Below are 21,954 nucleotides of genomic sequence, written 5' to 3' on the forward strand. Positions count from 1 at the left end.
GCGTTTTCCTGAAAGCAGAGCTAATCCTGGTCAGGAAGCCTGTCTATGCCCTGGGACCAGTTATCCCGTGAAGTAGCAAGTTGTTTAGAAATCGCTCATCTACATTTTGTTCAACAATTCACGTAGGAAGTAGTCAAAACCAGAAGCACCTATTGTTACTGTCTTAGACTTTGCTTTTTGGCCTGGTTTTTGTTGCAGCATTATATGCTTTATATTACCAGTTACCATTTGAAGGACAAATATAAACTTGGCAAGAGATTTATGTCCTTGGATCTTATGTCTATACTGGTTCAGCTGCACAGAATTCTCCTTATGAATCTACTGTTGTGGCATATATTGGGGGCAGTGCTAAATACTAGCCTTCCTCCTCCTTTTCTTCTTTCCCCTTCTTTTCTTTACAGACACACACCATGCATGTCTTTTGCTTGGCTGATGTTTCCCAAATAGAGCCCATCCAAGTACAGCCCTGCTGCATTGCTCTTTCCTTCTCTATTTCAGAATAATAAGGTCTTTCCAGTTCTGAGTCATTTTGGTTAAGGAATTTTTGTATAACGCAATAACAACAAAACCTGGATTTTTCTAGCTTTTACTTCTAGTGGGTGGCAGTTTTTTATATAACATTTTGATCTGATATTCTGCTGTTGTCACAGAGGCGCTAGTAATTATTTCCTGTTTAATTAAGTAGTGCTTCTCCAGCTTGACTTAGTGGTTGGTGGATTTTTTTTTTTTAACTCCTCCCCAGATATGGCAATCTAGATCTCTGGAAGAGTATTGTTTTAGCTGCTGGTAGAGTGAGGATCCTTATATGGTTTTCCAGAACCGGCGTTGTATAAATGCTGTGTACATTTAGTAAAGTGATTGCGTGTAGATGCAGGCATTGTAGGCTGATCTTTGCTTCTGGAAGACCTGTGCAATGCATTCGCATTGACCTAGTGCAATCTGCATTTGAAGGAATTAGTTGCAGGCTCCTGATCATGGAAGCAGGGATGGGAGAAAGAACTCTTGGCTATTGCTGTTAACCTCATCATCACAAAGGCTGGGAGTTCCAGCACTCGAGATGCAAGTGGAAACAAAAAATGAAAGTGTGTTTTTTTTACATGAGCCTCTGAAATTTTTGGTTGCATTTGCAGACTCAAAAATACTCATTTGAAATAGTTCTGTAGCCAGCTATTCTTTATTGATGCTCCACTCTAAAAACCCATAAGTAATTGGCAACTTTGGTGTGATTATGCTAAATGAAAGCATAAGGCAGTATCCTCAACATACTGAGCTATTATATGGTATGCATGCAAGCACCCTCAAATTAAGAGTCAGAGCCAGCTCCAACACGTGTTGAAAAGCGTATGGTTAGTACTTCAGTCTTTCTCAGTCTCATTCATGTGAGCTTAGGCAAGGAATTGTTTCTCTTGTAAAACCTGTCAGGGTACCTAATCTTCACCCTTTGCAAGGAACCCTTGTGTCACTACAATCAGAATAATCTCTTTTTTATATACTCAGATTAACAAAGGCAATTCATATTCTTACACCACCTTCGATGCTAATAACCCAAATGGAATAGGATGCAAAGTGATAACTTATTCAGATTATCAACTTCAAGTCATGTTCTTAAGTAACAATTTATGCCCTTAAGCAGTTGGTAGCCTGCTGTTCCTGAAGGCATTGGTGACCTGCATTAAATCAGGTTTTGTTCCTCCTTTCTGGCTTTCATGAACCCAGGCAGATACTTGTCCAGAGAATGACCAGCTGGCCAAAGAGTCCTACCACTGCTGGTGTTGAAGAAAGGAAGCAGTGCCTAAGCTGAAGGCGAAAAGACACAATGTTCTTTCCTGCCCACGATTTTGAACGGTTCTTTTGAGAACGTGACATTGAACAAGAAATCCCTTTGTGATGGGAGCGGGCTGAATCAGCCTGACATGTGGAGAGTGCAGGTTTGGCAAGGCTGCCTGCTGCTTGGACTTTATTCCTTTCGCTGGGTTTTTGCATGTCCTGCTCCAGATGTATCTATAGATTTGTCTGTCTACTATTGATATTTTTTGGCGTCACCATCACATAAGACTTTGTGATGAGTATCCTCATATGTTTTAATCAGATTTGTTCCAAAATTGTCACTAGCCCCTACCCGCCTTCTATCTTGCTTTAGTAGCCGTAGCACTGTGCAGAGCGTAGTGACCTATGGAGCCGTAGTCAGAGAAACAAATTCCTGACAGTTGGACACAGTATTGTTAAAAATAAAGAAAAGAAAATTGCCAAATGCTTTTTGTTAGACTAGCAATGTCCCTGAAGCCTGTGAAATTTTTCCAGCTTGGCTTGCACATCCCAGCAGCAGGCAGGATGCATAACTTCAGGATCTCCTCAATTGTGTCCACTACGGCTGTATCTCATTGATTACCTTAGTAGCACAAGTTGCCCCAAAACAGGTCTTTAAGTATAAACAAGACTCCCTGATAGTCTCAGGTCTTTGTTAAAGCTTCGGTAATTTTTCTTGTTAATCTTTGAAGTTAAAAAATGCTAACCTTTGATTCATGAACATCTTGCCTCTGTGTTTGTTTCTCGCTATGAAAAGAATGCGTTGGAAAAAGAAATAAAGAATAAAAATCCTAGCTCATGCTTCAGTGGTGCCACTTTCTCATGTGTTGCCTTCATTCTCTGGTACAGATAAAGGGAACTCCTATTTTTGCTATTAATGTTTTTAGTGTCTTTTTTCCACCATACAGTGATGAGTGGAGACACTGCTGCCATTGGTGGGGTGAGCAAATAATGACTTACAGGGAAGGCTGCCAGAGAAAATTTATTTTTTAACTGTTTTTCTCACAGTCTATCAAGTTTTGACTACTCCTTGACTTTTATAGGATTTCCACTGGTCTCAGGATCTATTCATAACCATTGGCCTGCAAATTATTTGCAAATGCCAGTATTCCCTCCCAGCGTTGCAGAAGAGCATTGCCACACCAAGGAATAGTGAGAGGTTTGAGATCGGCTGTACTAGGAATGACCTGGGTAGATCTCTAAACACAGAAATAAACACTGCATTTATTTCCAGACTATTGCTGACTACTTTTTATAGTCTTAGGGTTTTTTTCCTTCCACTTGTGGTTCCACAACCAGCTCTTAAGTTGCTATGTTAAGAATCAATACCTTACAGTATTTGGTGAGTCTCATGGCCAGTCAATAAAAGGTGTGAGGCCTTGAGCTCCTAAAGTGACTTAAATGAGACCATTAGCCACTGTAAAGGTGGGCACCTATCTGCATCATTGAATTCTGTGATTCTGGCCTTTTTTGATGTGAAAATGGATGGGGTGAAAAAGCAAAAGCAGGACTGGGCTTGCCTTCTGTGCCCTGTGTAGGGGGTAGAGTGGGCATGGCATTCAGTGCAGTGGTGGTCCAGCACAGTGCAGGTCCAGGTACCAAGAATCCCCTGGGGAGAGGAGAAGCTGTAGCTGAGCATCCTTCAGGAGCTACTGCTTTGACGCTGGGGAGCAGCTTTGCCGCCCTCTCCCCATCCATAGCTGGGTGTGGGGGCACTGAGGTATCCGAAAGCACTGGGCAAATGGTTCCTCAGTTTTCAGTTAGTAGTCAAATGCAACAGTTCTAGAAGAGAAATCATTATTACCATAATTTGTGTTGCTTCTTAATGGCTTTTTAAAAATTTAGCTTCCTTGGTTGCTCTGTAGAACGTAGACTTTGCATGACAGAGCCCTGTACAAAATGCAGTTAAGTTGCTGAGTAGTTGCTGCTGAAGTTGGCCACAGAACTGCTGTGTGTTATGAGGGGAATGCTTTCAAACTCTTTTGTTTACTGGCTTGTGTTTTTTTGCACCCTTGCAGCAGGGGGAGGATGCTGTCGCTGGCGGAGAGTAAGGACCAAGGGGCACATAGTGAAATGAGCAGGAAGCTTTGCATTGCTCTTGTGGGAGTCTTGGAAGCAGTCACGTACACTGCAGGGTACAGCCCTCTATGCTTCCTGGGCCCTGCTTGTCTGCTGTGAGATCTGTGTATGCTGTTAACTGCATTGCAGTCTATATCTCAGTGGTCGGTTTGTTTATGGATTTTAATATGGAAGTACAGCATGGTCAAGGACTTGCATAATTTAGGACTGTTGTGTGGCAGCGTAGAGTTTCCTGGACGTACTTAAAGCTTCAGATCACAGTACAAATTAGCTGTCTAGTGGGATTTTTTTTGAGATAGCTTGCTTTATTGTTAGAAAATAAATCCAGGATGAGAAGTTTTGTCGGAAGAGTTCTTCCTACAAACGCGTACTGGAGAAGAGCATGCGAGTTTGGTTCGCTGTCAGTAAGCACAGATGTGGATTATTTTAAATAAGTGGTTTGAGTGTTTTGGATATAACGGAACTCAATAATGATGCTTATCTAATGAAAATATATGCTCTAAGCCCAATAAAAAATAAATGCATGGTGTATTTGGAAAAAAAAACTATAACCTTGCACAAAACATAAATTAAAACATCTTGTATATTTATTGGCTCCTCCTGAGGCTGTTTTTGCTTAAAAAAAAAACCCCCAAGCCCCAACAAGTAGTTTCACTGTTTTAGAACCTTGTGTATCTCAGTTGTTCTTTTACTCCATGTTGTCAGAGAACGTCGAGTTGAGAATGCAGAGCTAGTTGCTGTGTTCTGCTCTAAATATTCTTGCTCTAAATATTCTTCTTTTTTTGTTGTTCGTAGGCTCGAAATGTCAACACTGGTGAGCTAGCAGCAATTAAAGTAATAAAACTAGAACCAGGTAAGTGTTTGTTAACTGGAATAGGCTACAGAAACTAAATATTTTCATGCTTAAGATACAATTATGCAAAAATCAATTGAGTCCACTCATTGAAAGAAGGGATAATTGTTGCCTTTTAGTGTAGGACAAAATACACTGTTCTAGGAAATAACAAGCATGACAAGCATGATGGGAGAGGAAAAAAATATAACTGGAGAACAGTTAAAGGAAAGCTGACTAAAATTTCAGTGAGAGTTGTGGGTTTTGTCCCAAGTACTATGTTTTCAACCCATGTGATAAAAAACCCTGTATAGTACAAAAGGAATGAGAAAGACGGCAAGGCAGAGAACTCCTCACCTGGAAAAAGCATAGAGGGAGAAAGACAAAGAAGGAAGGGTGAAATAGGTGAATGCTAGTATCTACAAATTGAGTGCATTTCCTGAAATTCTCTTGGAGACTTTGATTAGGACTTCATTGTATGCTAGATTTATGCTTGAACTGTAGTTATGTTCTGATTTCACAAAGTACATATGCCCTACAGATCGGTTATCAGCCTGCAAATGCTTTTTTATTAATATGGTTAGACTTGTTGAACAAGAGTATGGTAATCTGGGAAGTAAAATGTCCAGACTTTTTGATTAACTTGTAACAGTTGGTGTTCCATTTCAAGGCTTAATGTTGTGGGGGTGGTGTGTAATATTTTAACCACTGCCTGGTTTGATCCTTAAGGTCTATGCGGGCAAGAAGGGAAAGAAGTTACTAGCTTCTTTCCTTTTTTCCTCTTGCAATTTTGGAAGCGATTAGAAATGCTATGTTTATATAATGCATGCACATTTAAAAATTTAGGACAGTATGTTACTATGTAGTTCCAAAAGTGTGTGTTCATCACGCTTCTTTTATTCACACTGAAAGTTGTGGTCTCAGATTATGTTGTCTAGTTCTGCTGCTTTGGCTTTTTATGACAGTTCCCATTGCTGGAGTACTTGGCTGTGCGTGATGTGGGTTACAAGCAGCTGTGCTGTGTCTCTCTCTGGAACGGTAAAGATAAAACAGGGAAGGAGACTTGTGTAGTGTGGAGGGAACCATAGGACTCAGCAGACTCAGATGATGTCAACCTTTAAAACAATACAACTTCTTACTTAGCTGACTACCACTTTCAAAAGTATGAAGTGACTTGGTTGAAAAGTGTGTTGTATGGGTTGTGCTGAGTAGGACTTGGAGAATCATGCTGTGTGTGTTATCTGAGATGGGAGGCACTGCAGCTGGGGTAACTTGCCTTCATGCTGTGCTGATGGGGATAACAACTGGCATCTTGCAGTTAAATCAAATATTTTTGGCTGCCTTTGAATACCTGAGTGGTGTACAGAGAATGCGCTTTAGCTACCCTGTGTTTGCTCAGCAAGCTCAGTTTTCTCTCTGTAGTTGTCAATTCCAGTTGCTGTAGAGGCTTGACGCAGGTTCAGACGGGCTGTGTCTGCGTTCCAGAACCATGGCACTGGCTTTCTTTGCAAGTTTTGCAGATTTGGTGACAGTGTGAAGAATAATGGTTAATAATGTTTAGGCACTTACTCTAAAGCTCATGTTACTTAAATATTTTGAATGCAATGAAAACACTGGTCAAATACTGGAGGAATTGTGTCCTTTCATGGAGATACCTGTCCATATATGAAAATAGTTTTTTGTTTGCGTTTCAAGGTTTGCATGTTTAAAGGTCTAGCCAGGTTACAGCAAGCCATCAGCAATACACCACGGATAGTAGACAGTCTGCTGTGATGTTAACTTGCAGCTTGTTTGAAATTTGCTATCAGTTAAATAAAATACACGTGAATATTGGATTTCTGGTTAAAAAGAACCAAATGGATACTTCACCAGTATGTTGATGTATTGGGAGAAACTTAAAACATTTTCTTAGGTAACAGCTTGGCCAGTTCTGGTGGAATTTGTTGTTACATTTGAAATTTATTAACAGCCATATTTGAGAAGTGATTTTGAGTTGCAACAATTGATAAATATGAGCTTAGTGTCTATATTCAACATTTTAGACAATAGCTTTGGCTTCTGGCTTAAAAGCTCTTTTGGGTTATGCTGAAGTGTGCTACAGCAGTACACTAAAAGGAGAATTTTGACATACTTTGAATTTTCCTGTTTTTTCAACTTGCTTAAAGAGTCTCTTAAGTTAGTCATGAAGTTAAATGGTTATTTTAGGCCTTCAGGGCTTGCTTCATCTATGAAGTCCTTGAGGTTAGTAAGAATGAGTTGGTTTTTGAACTGTGTATAGTAACTAAACGAACTTCAGAAGAACTTTAGAAATAACATACCAGACTAGCTATAATTTGCCCTTATGACTTAGGAAATTTCAGAGGACCCCCAGTGTAAGATACTGAACGGCAAAAGAGCATTTGACATGTATTTCTTAAAAAAAAAAAAAAAAAAAAAAAAAAAAAAAATTAAAAAGGCTGTCAAATATCTTTTAATGGCATTCTCTTACATTTGGTATCTTTCTCGTATTCCCTCTTTAACTTACCCACAAATCCCCTGCACAACAGCCCCAAAACAGAAATGTTTCTGTTGGGTTTTCAATTGCATACATGATTTTCTCACTGTACACATCTGGTAAGAATGTTTTGTAGAAAGACAGGGACAACCGAGGTACCAAATGGTAAGACTCAGATAAATGCCACATCTATGTTAGTGTTTTATGTGGACATACGTTAGGCGCAGTCCATAAATTTATGTGCTTACCGAGTTTACTGAAAAGTTGCAGCAGTGGTGTACTATTGAATGTTTTTTGCTCAGGAAGATGATCTAATGGGTGTTGGTCATGTGGCCAAAAATAGCAAAGTTTTGTCATGTTTTTAAGAACCTGGGCTATTGGCAGGACATATGCAGATGGACACAGCAGGGTCTCCGGGAAGATAAAGACTTTAGAAAGAGCTATGGCCAATATCATAAGAGCTGTCAGATAGCAGATGTGAGGTCCATCTGGCCCAGAATGAAACTTCTTAAGAATATAGTTACTTATTGCTAAGCCCTTGCTAATAAATATTTACATCTGCTTTATATGTCTGTGAAACTGGCACACAATTAGTTTTAATTACTCAAAATGTTTATTTTATAAACATGTACTGGAAGTCTAGTTGAGATGTGAGTATGAGCCAGGCCAATGAAAATATTCATTTTTATGCTTTTCAGGAGAAGATTTTGCTGTTGTGCAGCAGGAAATCATTATGATGAAAGACTGTAAACATCCAAACATTGTTGCTTATTTTGGCAGCTATCTCAGGTACAGTTTGTTTCTTTTGCTCACTTAAAAATGCCTCTCTATCTCCTTGTAAAGGACAGGTCTATAAGGTGACTTAGGCAAAACTTAAATTACCAAATACGTATTATCCACTTGTATGTTATTTTTTTCATTTACCTTAAAGTCTGTTCTGTTTACTACAGTGTCTCTCTATAAATAATGTTTTCTTAGCAAAAACTTTCAGTGACCATGTAGTCAAGTTTCCTTGGAAATGAGTTGTCACTTAAAAGCTTTGAATTTAATACATAAATGGAAAGTTAAGCAGAAGTAGGACAAGCATGAAGAAAGAGTCTGTGTATATAGTATCTTTTAAATCTGTTTCAGTAAAATGTCTCTTAAATTTGCAAAACTTTGGGAAGTATAAATATTGCATAATACAGATAGAGTTCTCAGAAATGTTCTGACTTAACTGGTGTTGGCATGTTAAATTGTCTGAGAACTCAAAATTGAATCTTATGGGGAAATAAGGAGGAAAAATTTTTTTCCTTGCTTAACAGTAGTAGTGCTATGTTAAGCTTTAAGGACAATTTCATACTGAAGTACTTAAGAGTGTAAACCATGTAGCCTTTAAAAAGCCCACTGGTGATTTGTATTTTAGATTTGTTTTGAAATCTAAAAATGGTTGATATTTTAGCCCTTTTATCTTTGCTTTTCTCTCTTGAGCTTCAGAGTTGTTTAGGACACTTAATGTAATATATGTAAATATGTAAATTACTCTTTTGCGTAATTCCTTTTGCAAGGTATTATGCTTACTTGTTACAAGTACAGTGAACTTGTACTCCATACAAAGTCTCAGTTCTGAGAAAATTGGTGGCTAGTTTCTAATAACATTTGCTATTATAATTCCTTTTAATACATCCTGACAAATGCTTTATGCTAGATATAGCAATTGCTTGATATTCAAGGACTAGACCTTTTAATGCTGGATTTTGTGAACCTAACATCATAATTTTAGGCATATCATGCCATGTAATAAAAAGCTTTTAAAAGGCTCTGAAAAGTCATGATGCTCTTTACGGCAGAGGCTTCTTGTTCCTTTCAGGTATTCAAGTATCTTCTGTCTGCCTGGGGACAATATAAGTGGGACATGGTAGCTCTGCGTGTTGTGAAGTTTGCTAGACCCTATTCATAGTGGGAAGATGCCAAGTTGAGTTACTCATACATGTACTAGACATCAGCAGCTCCAGCTGAAATTTTCCATAATGGCTATCTGCTGCAGCCAAAAGCTTTTCAGCAATATAGACCAAGTGCTTTTGGATTGGGGGTGGGAAGATATGGATGGTATTTTCACATGAAAAAATCTTGGTACATGAAAGGCTTTCAACAAAAAATTACCATCTTTTGGAGAAGGAATATATGACAGAATTTGGTTCTTGTATTTGGAGGGCTTATTTTCCTTTTAAAAATCCTTTCCAATTTGACCAAGTTATCTTCTGAAACACTGCATTTCTTTTAATTTCATTCTAGATCAACTAGAGCTTAGGAAATCCCAGTTACTGTTTCTTTTCTAGCCAGCAGCATCTGGTTCGGTGCATGTTTGCAGTGCTACAGAAGAGCTACCATGTGCTCCCTGACTTGCTTGTACCTTGTTTTGCTGCGGGGTGAGCTGGGACAGGACATTGAAATGGCAAGTGTGGAGCGCTTTGTGGTGCTGATGCTGAATGTCTGCGTAGTTGGAGCAAACTGAAATTGGACAAGTTGAGTGTGCCAGAACTTGAAGGCGGGGTTGGGGAAGAGAGAAAGTCCTGGCAATAAATGCTAGAGGAGAAGGAGAGGTCTCATGCAGAAGCTCAGCTGACTAATGCTGTCCTGAGGAGTTTCTTCTCCCTGCCATTCAGTGTCCTGAATAGCCCTGGGCGCTCAATGAAACCATGTTTTATCACTGGTGGTGTTCATTGCATCTTTCTCAGTATGAGTGTCTTGTTAGCTTTTGTCTGATGAGTGAAAGTATTGCATGCTGACAGATGTGATTCAAGTCAATGGAATCTGTGTTTTGAATTACGTTTGCTTTATAGTCATTTCAAAGGTCTGTAGTGGAAAAGCTGGTCATATTAGTACTTCACAGACATAGTTTAGTGTGGAGCATGAACGAAGTTTCCAAGAGCAAATGTATTTTCAGAATAAGATTAAGTGGAAATGCACTGTGAAAGTATGAGAACAAAGAGGAAAGCAAGCCATTGACTAGCCCATTAGATGAACACCATCTGCATGCTACACTGGGCGAGGCTGGGAGTGTGTGATTGTGTACTGCTTGCATTGTCATGTATACATGTGCAGGATGGGATCAAAGCTTGAAGATAAAATCAACGAGCCATGCTGTTCTGGCATCCCGTATCTTGAAAGGTGCTTGTCTTGGCAGCCTGAATGCTTTTTTTAATGCTGAGCTGGTCTGTGAGCTGCATTATGCACACGTTTGTGGGGGTGTGTATACAGATAGAGCGTGTGTACATGTAGGGACTTGGTATTCCAAACTAGGATTGTCTGCACTTCAGTTTTGAATGTTTACAGTTAATTTGAAAGTTAACCTAAACTGTGCATTAATTCCATTCTTTGCAGTACTGGCAGGCTTTTTCTTGTGCATGAACAGTCAGTTCTTAATACTGCTACATACCTCAAAGTCATGTTAAAATTTTTTTGGAGAATTGTGGAGTTACTAGTCTGTTTGACAGCTGCTTACAGATTGTCAGGTGGTAAAGTTGGCAAGGGATCTTGTGATCTCCTAAAGGCAATATTTGGAAACTGTGTTATGGTGGCTGAGCTTCTTAAATAGATGTTGCATATACTGAAAGTTGTGTGGCTGGGACCACATAGTGTCCCACCCTTCTATTGCACCTCCTTAGTCTTCCTGCCAACCTCAAAGCCTACCTTTGTTTGGGAAGAGAGCACCTTTTTGTATGTTAAGATGTCCTCCACTGCACGTGATGACTTTATTTGTACCTGTCTGCAGTACTGGGAAGGAAGTTGTCGACGTTTTTCTTGATGTGTGACATTGTCTGGTGTGCTGTGCAAACCTGAAAGTCATTGTTATAAACCTTTTCAGAAGACAAATTTAGAAGAAAGAAGTGAGGAATTGCAGAGGGGAGGGCTGGGGCTCTGCAGTGTTGTTGAAGTTACCCCAAGCTGTTTTTCTAACATATGAACTTCTGACCAGAATGTGAAGGTTCCATTTGTGTTTGTTTCTGGAGGTGAGATTATTTGCATTGTAGAAGCACTGACAAATGTATCCCAGTTGTCTTCCAGCTGCTTCTTTTAACTAGTCATAGTGGGAACAGATTAGTATAACTAATAAAAAGCTGTTTCTGATGACTTTAAGATTTCATGTGAAAACAGACTGTAAGCAAATATTGTTGCATTCAACTTTCTTTAAAATTTTTTGATTGAAATGGTGCCTCTTCTCATGATGCTGTATTCAGGCTGGGGGTGCTTTTTCTTGTTTTTTTAAAACAGTTTTCCTCTTGTCTCAGGGTATCAAAATATACCTTCTGTAGACCCAGAATGAAATTTTGGCAAGTATGTATTTTGGCACTTTTCTTGTGCTCTTGTTTGGTCCCCTCCCCTTTCTTTGGTGTAGTGTTTTTCTTTTGTCTGGCCAGTCGAATGGCTATCTTTGAGGCCTCTCATTGTCTGACCTTTTATTTTCCAAGTATTTTTCGCTGCTAAGAACAGTAAGGAAAATACCATCATCCTATACTTGGCACTTATCGGCATACTGTTACCCGTGCTTTTCTTCTGTTTATGTATGGATTTTTCAGACAGTCAAATTTCTGCCTTGCTGTTAGCCTGGGTATAAGTTGCAGACACTAAATGGTACTGTTGATCCTGTTTTGTTTGCTGTGCTTGCCATACACTCTGCAGACATGGACAATTGTGTACACTGTTCCTGTTGATTACATGGATCTTCACCTGTGTCAAAGCACTTGGGCACAGTAATAAAAGGCTAGATAGTGAATTAGAAATGCAGTCTCCTCTTTTGATCCTCTTATGGTTTTTTCCTTTTCTGTAGGGCTTTTCCACACTGGGAAGTTAATGCCCACTAAGCGAAGTGTGAATTTACAGCACTTATCTACTTCATGTCTCTTACTTTGCGAGTGCTCTGCTGCTGTCCCAAGGCTGCTGGGGTTGTCCTGGCTTTTTCCCACTTCCACGCTGCTGCTGCTCTTGGCATCGAACAGGATGCAGCCACATGGGAAAGAGTGGCTTTCATGAGCCCAGTGCCCCCAAAAGTGTCCCTGTCTGAGTCCTGCATTATTGTGGGGAATAAACAAGGGACTTGCAGACGTCTGTCTCTTCAGTGCTTCTTTCTCACTCATGTTACCCTGTTGCCATTGTTAATTCTGTTTTCTTTCACAGGTACTCACATTGCTTTTGTGTCTGATCAGTTCTTTCAGTGGAAAGCCTTCATATTATTTCAACCAGTGCTTTAATTAACCCCTAGAAGTGTATGGAGTTAACAGCCAGGGACTTCTATTGCTGAAAACCCCTGTAATGCCTGAACAATACCTTTCCCACCACGAGAGGAAGCAGGTGGGGTGTAGCTTTGAGGACCATGTGGACTATGGACATAAAAGGGGAGGAGATCCAAGACAGACAGTTCTTCCTTGGAACAGCAGCTGTACTAGCTGTTACCTGCTGGTGAGAAGTACTTGCAGTTTGCAGCTCAAGGGATAAGCTCAGCATTTACAGCATTGCCTTGCAAAATACTTCCATGAATGTTGGCATTGCCCACAGGAGTGTCTCAGCTATTCTAACAGAGCCTTATGAATGCAAGAAGCCCAAGACCAGGGGTCATGGGCAAGCTGCAGAACAATCACCAGTCTTCCCCTTGGTTGTCCTGTGTCCCAGTCTGCCCAAAGGTGATTGTATGTGATTTTTCTGTCCTGTGTGTTTTGATGGCCAGGAATGACTAGGCAAGTCCCAGATTTTCTGCTCTCCAAAATGCCTTTCTGCGGCCACATGCAATACATCTGTCTTACCAGTGAAAATTACTAAGTGAAAATAGAATTTAGTGTCTGTAATAGAAGATACCTTTGAATCCTTCAGCCCATTGTCTATTCTTGGAAAGCACCTTTTATGGAGGTATAGCAAGTCAAACTGAATTGATTCCCCTGGGTAAGAGGAACCTAAAGAACTTCCTTCTGACTGCTGCCACCAAAAATATGTATAGGTATTTTTGAGGGAAAAGACTTCATCTGAGAAGGCACTTACCCACAGCATGGGCTCCACTCTGCCTTGCTCTGACTCAAGTGCTAGAGTTTCACTCCATTTGTTGTAAAAGAAATTGAGTTGAGCGATATCCCTAGGGCTTCTTGCTTGGGTTTTTTTTTTCTTTTTTTTTGTGTTAATTCCTCTGCTCTGAAAAAAGTGGAGAAGTGAAAATGAGGGTGAAATAAGAACCCACATTTGTTTTCTCTCTATTCTCAGTAAAAATTCAACAAAAATCAGTGTGAACGTTTCACTGATACTGTTTCTGTTGCTCCACTAAACCCTGGAATATTTGAGGTATTTCATTAGTTAGTATTTTGACAGTGAAGTATCACAAAGATTAAATCATATTTATTATTTGACTTGTACTTTTCATAATACAGAGCTTGTTGTGTTGTGCTTTATAATGTTTGGGTCCTCTGGCTTATCTTTTATAGATGCTGTTTTCAAATCTGACAGCTAATGAATGGTTTTGTTCACTTTTTAGACGAGACAAGCTATGGATTTGCATGGAGTTTTGTGGAGGTGGCTCTCTACAGGATATTTATCATGGTATGTCAAGACTGTATGTCAAGTTTCCTTAAAATCTAAGTAAAGCTTATTTTCAAAAATGGAGATGATGACAGTGTTTTGGAATCAGAGAGGAGGAATCCTGAATTTCGTATACATAATAATCCATTGAAGGTCAATTTTAGCTTATGTATTTACATAATTGGTTGGGGTTGGGTTTGGGTTTTTTTTAAACAGAATCACCTATAGTGGGGATTTTTTTGAGCAGCAGAAGTTATTTCCTTCCTTCAGTATCTCATATACCCATCACTGCTTCTCAAAGGCTGTAAAATTAGACGATATTGTATTGTAAAAATTAAAAAAAAAATATTCTGATATGATGTCTTACTTCATAGCCATTTTGGTTTTGAGCTTTTGAACTTTACTCTGGTATAATCTATACCACTGCCTACAGATACCTAGGTAAGTGGATTGATTAACGTGGATGCTCTTGTCCTTTGTAAACAGTGATCTTTTGTATGTTTCTGTAGCAGTAGTGCCATGAGAGGTGTGTTTTGTGGGTATTTTTAAATGCTGGATGCATGGCATGTGAAAAGCAAAGGTGGCGTATCTATTTGCTTTAGGCTTAGGTGCAATGAGTGATCAAAGAAACAAGGGGCGTGTGTGAATCTATTGCATTAAGAGAGGATCAGTCAACTGATTGCTGGTTTTCAAGAGATAAAATCAGTTTTGAGGGATTTTATTGCCCTGGAATTAAGACTTGTTTAGGAAGGGAGTATGCCATAAGTGAGTAACGGCTCTGTGGTTCTCAGGTGATGTTTTTCAGACAGGAAATCCGTCCATATTCTAGATTGTGAAGATTGTACATGTTGGGTTCTTCACATCCTTCTCTTGTGCGTAAACAGCTTGTATACCTTTTAATGTTTAACTTGGGTGCAATTAAAACAAGGCACCAATTCACAAGTTCACACCATGCTCATGACATAGTCATTTGAGCATGGCCTTGTTGATCCCTTACATCTTTGCTAGTTTTGATAAAAGCATTGTGTCTAATAGGCTTTGTTATGTGGAACACCTGTAGAGTAGGAAATGAGCTCATGCCACATAAATGCCTGAACAGATGTCGTACAGGAGTGGTTTCCTGTTGCAGCTGATTTTTGGCTTCTCTGCTGGTAGGTAGAGTGGAAGGTTCTTTTCTGATTTTAATTACATTCCAAAGAGTCTTATTCCAATTGAACTATAGGCGTCTGTAATTTTAAGTTAAGTTAATCAGAATTAAATTTCTCAAAATAAACATACATGCCTAGAAATAGGTACTCTGGCTGCTAACATATTTAGTTTTATGTGGGTTTGGAGCTTTTCTTTCAGAAAAGGGAAGATAGATCTAGACCTGTTTTGAAGATATATGTTGCATGATACTAATTTATATGATGGTTGTGGGTTTTGTAGAAGCTGAGCAGTTAGGTGCTTAAATCTTGTTTCATTTTTAACTCCCTACTCCTTCAGTTTCCTTTGAGAAACCCCATCCAACTTTTCTATTTGTTTTCTCTGCAAAACCTGAGAAGCTTGCAGTGAGGACTGCATTTCCTGGTCTTAAAACCCTTTAATTTCAGGATCAAAGTCCATTGACTGGGGACAAGTCACAGGCCATTCATTGCTTGCTGTTCAGTGTTTGGTTTATGTATTTGTTAAGAATTTAATTGTTTTCCTTTAAGAGATTTGAGTGAAGCGTGACCCTGGAGGAAGCTGCTGAGACTGCTCAGAGGGAGTTTGAGAAGGTGCATGGTGTGGCAGGCCCAGGAGCAACAGTGCTGGTAGCTCACGCAGAAAAGGCTTGAGAAGCTGCAGAGAGCAGGTCACATGGCTGCAGGCAAGAGAGAGCAGGTTGCATGGCAGTGGGAAGGACGGAAGGAGAGAGTAGGTCGCAGAGGATAGAAGGAACTTCCTAGGGCTCAACGGGGACTGAGCGGAGTTGGCTGCAGCTCTGAGTCATTGGGCTGGAAGTCCAGCCCTGCATAAAAGGACACAATGGGTTTGTGCAGGGGAAAGAGTTGTGCTTAAATCACTGCTTCTGTTTCTTTTTCCTCTTAATTACTTTGAGGTTGATATGTGGAAGGAGTTAGTAGTTTCCATTCCAATGGGACGAGCCATCTTTGAGTTTAAAAAAACGGGTTTTGGTCTTTGGGATGCTCAGTCTGGGGGGAAAGTCTAAACACATTTACTTTGAGGCTTCTAGTGTAAGATCCTATCAGTGTGAATGGAAGTGATTGAGGTATGGGTTTGGAATGGGCAGTACCTTACCTGATTTTGAGAATTATTTTTTTTCCCCTTCTATTTCAGTGACTGGACCACTTTCAGAACAGCAGATTGCCTATGTTAGCAGAGAAACACTACAGGTAGTGTGTTCACAAGTTCCTGTGGTTGACTTTTTAATGTAAAAGTATTAAAAGCTAAAAATAAAAGCTACAAATATGTGTGATGCCATGGAAGTACAGTGTTTGGATGGCTTAGCGTTTTTCTCAGACTTCTGAGGAGGTCCTGTATTATAGCCTGGCACTAATTTGTATAATTGCATAACCTCAAATTGTCCTGGATCATTTGAAGAAAACTGTCATCACCTTTCTGCTGTTAATTCTGTTTTGTTTTGTTTTTTTTTTTTAAAGGGGGAAAGCAGCATATTTATTAATCCATATTTGTGGTATAAATTAGTTATTGCAAGTTTGAAGGAAAATTTAAGGACTCAGTTTTGCATATCCAATAGTTGATCTGTGCCAATAAGAAAAAAAAATTGCCTGTGTACTTGAGATGTTCAAGTTAAGGTCACCAGCCTCTCCTCATGGGCATGCTAGCCTTCATTTTTCTTTCCTAAATTAAAGGTTCAGTTCACCAGTAAAACTTAATCAGAAACGGCTTTTTTTGGTGGATGTCTTGCTTCCATGTGAGAGCGCAGTTCTTGGCTTCTAGTGAATGCAAATGTGTTGAATGCCATCAGCTGCCTCTCTCAAACACTCTCTCAAGATAGCTCTGTCCCTGAGCCAGCTCCCTTGCATGCCATTTACCATCTCCCTATGCTATGCCAGAGTTTGCTGACTTCTATGACATGGCTTTTTTTTCCTTACAGTGAAGTCTTATGTGACAGCTAGGAGTGTTTTGGGTTTTGAACCTTTAAACCCTTTTGTTCTTACAGAATCATAGAATGGTTTGGGTTGGAAGGGGCCTTTAAAGGTCATCTAGTCCAATCCCCCTGGCATGAGTAGGGACATCTTCACCTAGATCAATTTGCTCAGAGCCACGTCCAACCTGACCCTGAATGTTTCCAGGGATGGGGCATCTGCCACCTCTCTGGGCAACCCAGGCCAGAGCTTCACTACCCTCATTGTAAGATTTCTTCCTTGTATCTAGTCTGAATCTACCCTTTTTTGCTTTAAAACCATTACCCCTTGTCCTATTGCTACAGGCCCTACTAAAAAGTCTGTCCCCATCTTTCTTACAAGCCCCCTTTAAGTATTGAAAGGCAGCAATAAGGTCTCCCCGGAGCCTTCTCTTCTCCAGGCTGAACGACCCCTACTCTCTCAGCCTTTCCTCACAGGAGAGGTGTTCCAGCCCTCTGATCATTTTTGTGTCCCTCCTCTGGACCCGCTCCAACAGGTCCATGTCTTTCCTGTGCTGAGGACTCCAGAGCTGGACGCAGTACTGCAGGTAGGGTCTCACCAGAGCGGAGCAGAGGGGCAGAATCACCTCCCTGGACTTGCTGGCCACACTTCTTTTGATGCAGCCCAGGATATGGTTGGCTTTCTGGGCTGCGAGTGCACATTGCCGGCTCATGTCCAGCTTTTCATGCACCCATACCCCCAAGTCCTTCTCAGCAGGGCTGCTCTCAATCCCTTCATCCCCCAGCCTGTATTGATACCAGGGGTTGCTCCAATCCAGGTGCAGGATCTCACACTTGGCCTTGTTGAACCTCTTGAGGTTCACATGGGCCTGCTTCTCGAGCTTGTCCAGGTCCCTCTGAATGGCATCCCTTTCCCGAGGTGTGTCAACTGCACCGCTCGGCTTGGTGTCATCTGCAGATTTGCTGAGGGTGCACTCGATCCCACTGTCTTATGTCATTGATAAAGATATTCAACAGTACTGGTCCCAATATGGACCCTTGAGTGTCACCACTTGTCACTGATCTCCATGTGGACATGGGGCCGTTGACCACTATTCTCCGTATACAACTATCCAGCCAATTCCTTATCCACTGAATAGTCCCTCCATCAAATCCATAATCTCCTCAGAGTTGTGTTTCAGTAGTTGAGAATGGAATTTATGATATCATTATTTATCGTGTGGGAAGATTTCTTGGTTAATGTATGGAAATTGCTCGTGAGAAGGAAACTTGCTGCTTTGTATGTATTTTCTAAGTGTTATGCCATGGACCCATTTTTGTATATTTTAAAGTTGTCTGTAAATACATGCTTATAACACTGACCAAATATAATGTATATAGTTTCTGATATCTTGTTGTAGCTTACAATGCCGCAGTTGCTTTTCCTAATAAAAAGTCTGAGAATATAGGCCATCTGTCCATCCATAGAAGTAATTTACCCAATGTCAATTTTGCCATCAGTTTCCATGAATCTGGAGTTTCACTTGAATGCCTAAAGTTAGTGTTCGATCTCCATATTTAGAAGCCCATGAAATGGTCTGTTTTCAAAAAATACTCACTATCAGTTCTGGTTAGAATCAGTGAGACTGATTCTGAAAATACAGGTCCTTTAAATAAGGCCTTTAAAGTACCCGCCTTGAGGCATTCAGTTTTGAAAATGGTGACCTCAAATTCTTCCAAGGCAGTGGTAAAAATGAGTGAGTTGTTGGGCTTTCTGTGCCAATAGCATTCAGAGATTTAAATGCAAGGAGTGTACATGGGACTCTTTTAGATAATGCCAGTTGTTGCAATGGTCAGATAGATGCTCTGTCCCAAAAGCAAGTCGAGTCCAATTTTTGGGTCTGCATGCATGCGTGCAGTGATGACTGAAAAATGATTGGACCAACTGGGTATTGTTAGTCATTTCCCCCAGAGAAACAGCTTAAAACATCTGTGAGTGGGGTTTTTTCCTTCTTTTAGTTTATTTAAGGAGTTGAATTTTGTAATTGATTAGCGGTTCAGCTACATTGCATTTGGATTTTCATGAACTGACAAAAAAATAGCCCAAAACTGTATCTTCAGTGGCATTGTTGTCTATCTGTACTATGTCATTCACTTGAAACTCTCAAGTACCAAGTCATGTAAGTAATTGTTTCCTCATTTTTTTCCTGTTAGTATATTTAGGACCATTCATGAAAATGCTGATAATTGAAAACAATCCTAATTTATTTTTGCAATCAACAGCTCTTTCAAGAGGTGGCAAAAAAAAAAAAAATTCTGTCTTGACATGGGTATCTCACATGAATATGTAGTCTTTATGGAGGTTCATGACTGCAGAGCGAGGAAGATGTTTATGTGTCATTTTACCCCTGGAAGAGAATTTGAGAGATAAGCCTGGAGTGTCAAAAGTGTCGTGCTCTGTGATTTGTCGCTCAGGGATTTGGTTTCATAGAATTCTTCCAGAATTTAAACTTAAAGTTTCTAACTCAAGTTGAGTCCTAAAACGTTTTGGTACTGTCATCGCGACCCAGAAATACAGCCTAATGCTTCTGCAGAAATCCATGAATTAGAGTTGAACTCCTGTGTTAGACCTGAAGTGCTGCCTGCTAGCAAGCTTCTAGACTTAACTGAAGTGTGTAACGATATAGGGGATAACTGCACTAGGTATCCAGTAATCTGACTGCTGAATAGAAGACTGTTAGGCAATTTAAAAGTAATTAACTTGGTCTAAAAAGGTGACAGTTACCACCTCCAGAGGAAAACTTCATCAGGGAGTGCTTTTCTTAAAACAGATGTGGTGACTGGTATTCTTTCCATCTATCCTGTGTTTTAGATACTATGCTACTACATGTATTGAATTTGCAAATGCAGTTTGGATACACTGAAATACGAGAATGTTCTTCAGTCAGTGAGTCATTTAGGTGATTGAATTGGATCCTAAGTATGTCTGGTAATTAAGAAAGAAATGTATATAAAATAAAAATATTGGACTAAATTATTATCCAAATATTTTATGCAGGGACTGTATTATCTTCACAGTAAAGGAAAAATGCACAGAGATATCAAGGTAAGTAAAAACTGAAGGGAATTTTGGTGTTTTTCAAATAGACTACATTACCTCTGATGGGTCTTTACTGTTATGTATCAATTTTGGGGATATTTTTAAATATGTAGGTTTTTCTATCTATTGGAATAAAATAAAATTTTCTGCACAAGGGAAGAAAAAAAAATCTTTCTTTAAAATGCATGCATGGAAATAGTTTGTTCTTTTAATTGGCGCTCAACATACTATTTATTTAGACCAGCACTGTAAAATTTGGGCATCAGTTAGTGTCTGGAGCAACATGTGTTCAAATGGCTGGATGGGTGTGCTCTGTGCAAAAGGAAAGATTTGATCTTTCCCACACCTTTCCAAGAAGCTTGACATAGCCTTCTCTTTGAACCAGCTAGCGAGCAGAGCTGTTGCTTTGGCTTCTTTTCTTGGTGAGCAGATGCAGGACAGTGGCTGCTGTTCTGCGCGGTTCTTGGAGACTACTTCTGTCCCCTCCCTTGCATGCTGAAATTGGAGAGGGTACTGCAAGTCAGGCTCGTTAACACTGACTTACTCAAACCTTCATCTCAACAAAGCTGTATCAAAGATGCCTTGTTCAGACTCTTAAATTCTCTGTTACACTTTCTTTCTGGTGCTTCCTGTTGACTTTTTGTTGCTGGAGTTTTACTTGTCACTGTTTGCATTTCCAAACTCTTGCTCAGACTGCAGCTTAAACTTGGCAGGCTTTCTCCTGGAAATCTGACAGTAAATTATCATATTCCTTTGTGTTGTGTGGGGTGTTGGTTTTGTTTGGTTGATTTGGGTTTTTTCAGAGTAGGGATGCAGTGTCCATGGTAGCTTCAATGGTAGATGCCTTAATGCAGCCCGATTCCAAGTGTTCTTATTGACTGCAGAAGGATATTTGGGTTTTGAGCAATCATAAAAATAATTTCTGAATGAAAGGCTACTTGGATACAAAAATTAAACTTTTTTCATTATACTTTATAGAATGCAAAATGATGCTTGTAAGGATACAGTGCATAGATAACCTGTTTCTAAACAGAACTGTGCTGATAAAAAATGCTTACAGTGCTTACATTGAGATTTTTTTTTTTTTTTTAAATGCTGTTCTCATGAGCATGGAAAAATACTATCTTCATCTGCAGATCTCCTGACTGTTGAATTATGGTTGTTTCCCTCAGTAGTTAAGTTATGTATTTAGAGTATCTGTCCTGTTAGTCTTGAAAGGTGAACAAGATCAAGAGCATGTTAACCGGACTGTCAGGCTATTTACCAAGCTCTGTTTATAATGCTCATTAATGATACTTGTGTGACATTTGCCAAAGTAAGCTGCATTCTACTGCAGGCCTAACTTTTCCTTCTCGGTGAAAAGCCATAATCTGTAAAAACATAGTTTTTTGGAGGCCCATCTGTGCTGCAATTCCATCTAGTTTATGGGCAGTGCTGATATTTGGAGGTGTGTTGAGCCAGCTCCAGCCTTTGCTCAACTCAAACTGTACCTGGTTTCAGACTTCAGATCAGGTTTGTTCTCAGTCCTCTTATGTTGTAGTTTTATGGTACCAACTACCGCTTCAGGTTAGTTTTGATTATTGAACTGAAGTGAGTGGTACATATAGCCACACAACAGCGAACTCTTCAAATCTAGCACTAACAGAATCTTTGTTGCATAAGTACGGACATAGTTTTGCTAAACACTTGAATATCAAGGCAGGTCCTTAAGGCTATAGTTATAATTATCATGGTTCTCAAGACAAAACCAGCTCTTACATATGAAAAGAAAATCCAATTACTTCCGCTTTGACCTTTAGAGTTCCTATTTCCTTTCAGTCAGTGTAAATAGAAAAAAGTAAGAATTCATCAGCATAGCCAAATAATCATATTCTGCTTTTTGAGAGGGGTTTTGTGTACAATGGAACTCTGTAGTACCATAGGCTAAAGAGTACTAAACTAAAAATTAATGAGAACCCTGTATATCTAAGTTTCTTTATATAACAGAATGGCAACTTGCTAATTTCACAAACATTTCCTTGGTAAGGCTGCAG

The 21,954-nt window shown here is 39.7% G+C and overlaps 1 protein-coding gene across 18 annotated transcripts in view; it reads left to right on the top strand.

Moving 5' to 3' along the window:
- The window catches only part of MAP4K3 (mitogen-activated protein kinase kinase kinase kinase 3), an 86,660-nt gene that overhangs the window by 5,825 nt on the left and 58,881 nt on the right, over positions 1 to 21,954 (top strand). For 13 of the 18 annotated variants that reach the window (XR_008234236.1, XR_008234235.1, XR_008234233.1 and 10 more), the window contains exons 2-6: positions 4,681 to 4,738; positions 7,910 to 8,000; positions 13,708 to 13,772; positions 16,071 to 16,126; positions 19,880 to 19,927. Coding sequence is in view for 14 of the 18 variants with exons in the window: in XM_052781050.1 (XP_052637010.1) it covers positions 4,681 to 4,738; positions 7,910 to 8,000; positions 13,708 to 13,772; positions 16,071 to 16,126; positions 19,880 to 19,927 (318 nt within the window). In the remaining 4 variants the exon portion in view is untranslated. Of the gene's footprint in view, positions 1 to 4,680; positions 4,739 to 7,909; positions 8,001 to 13,707; positions 13,773 to 16,070; positions 16,127 to 19,703; positions 19,782 to 19,879; positions 19,928 to 21,342; positions 21,434 to 21,954 lie in introns of those variants that run through there. The other 5 variants (XM_052781048.1, XM_052781049.1, XM_052781040.1 and 2 more) reach the window with 5 other exon arrangements.

Source organism: Harpia harpyja, chromosome 3 (assembly GCF_026419915.1).
Source record: "Harpia harpyja isolate bHarHar1 chromosome 3, bHarHar1 primary haplotype, whole genome shotgun sequence".
Lineage (NCBI taxonomy): Eukaryota > Metazoa > Chordata > Aves > Accipitriformes > Accipitridae > Harpia > Harpia harpyja.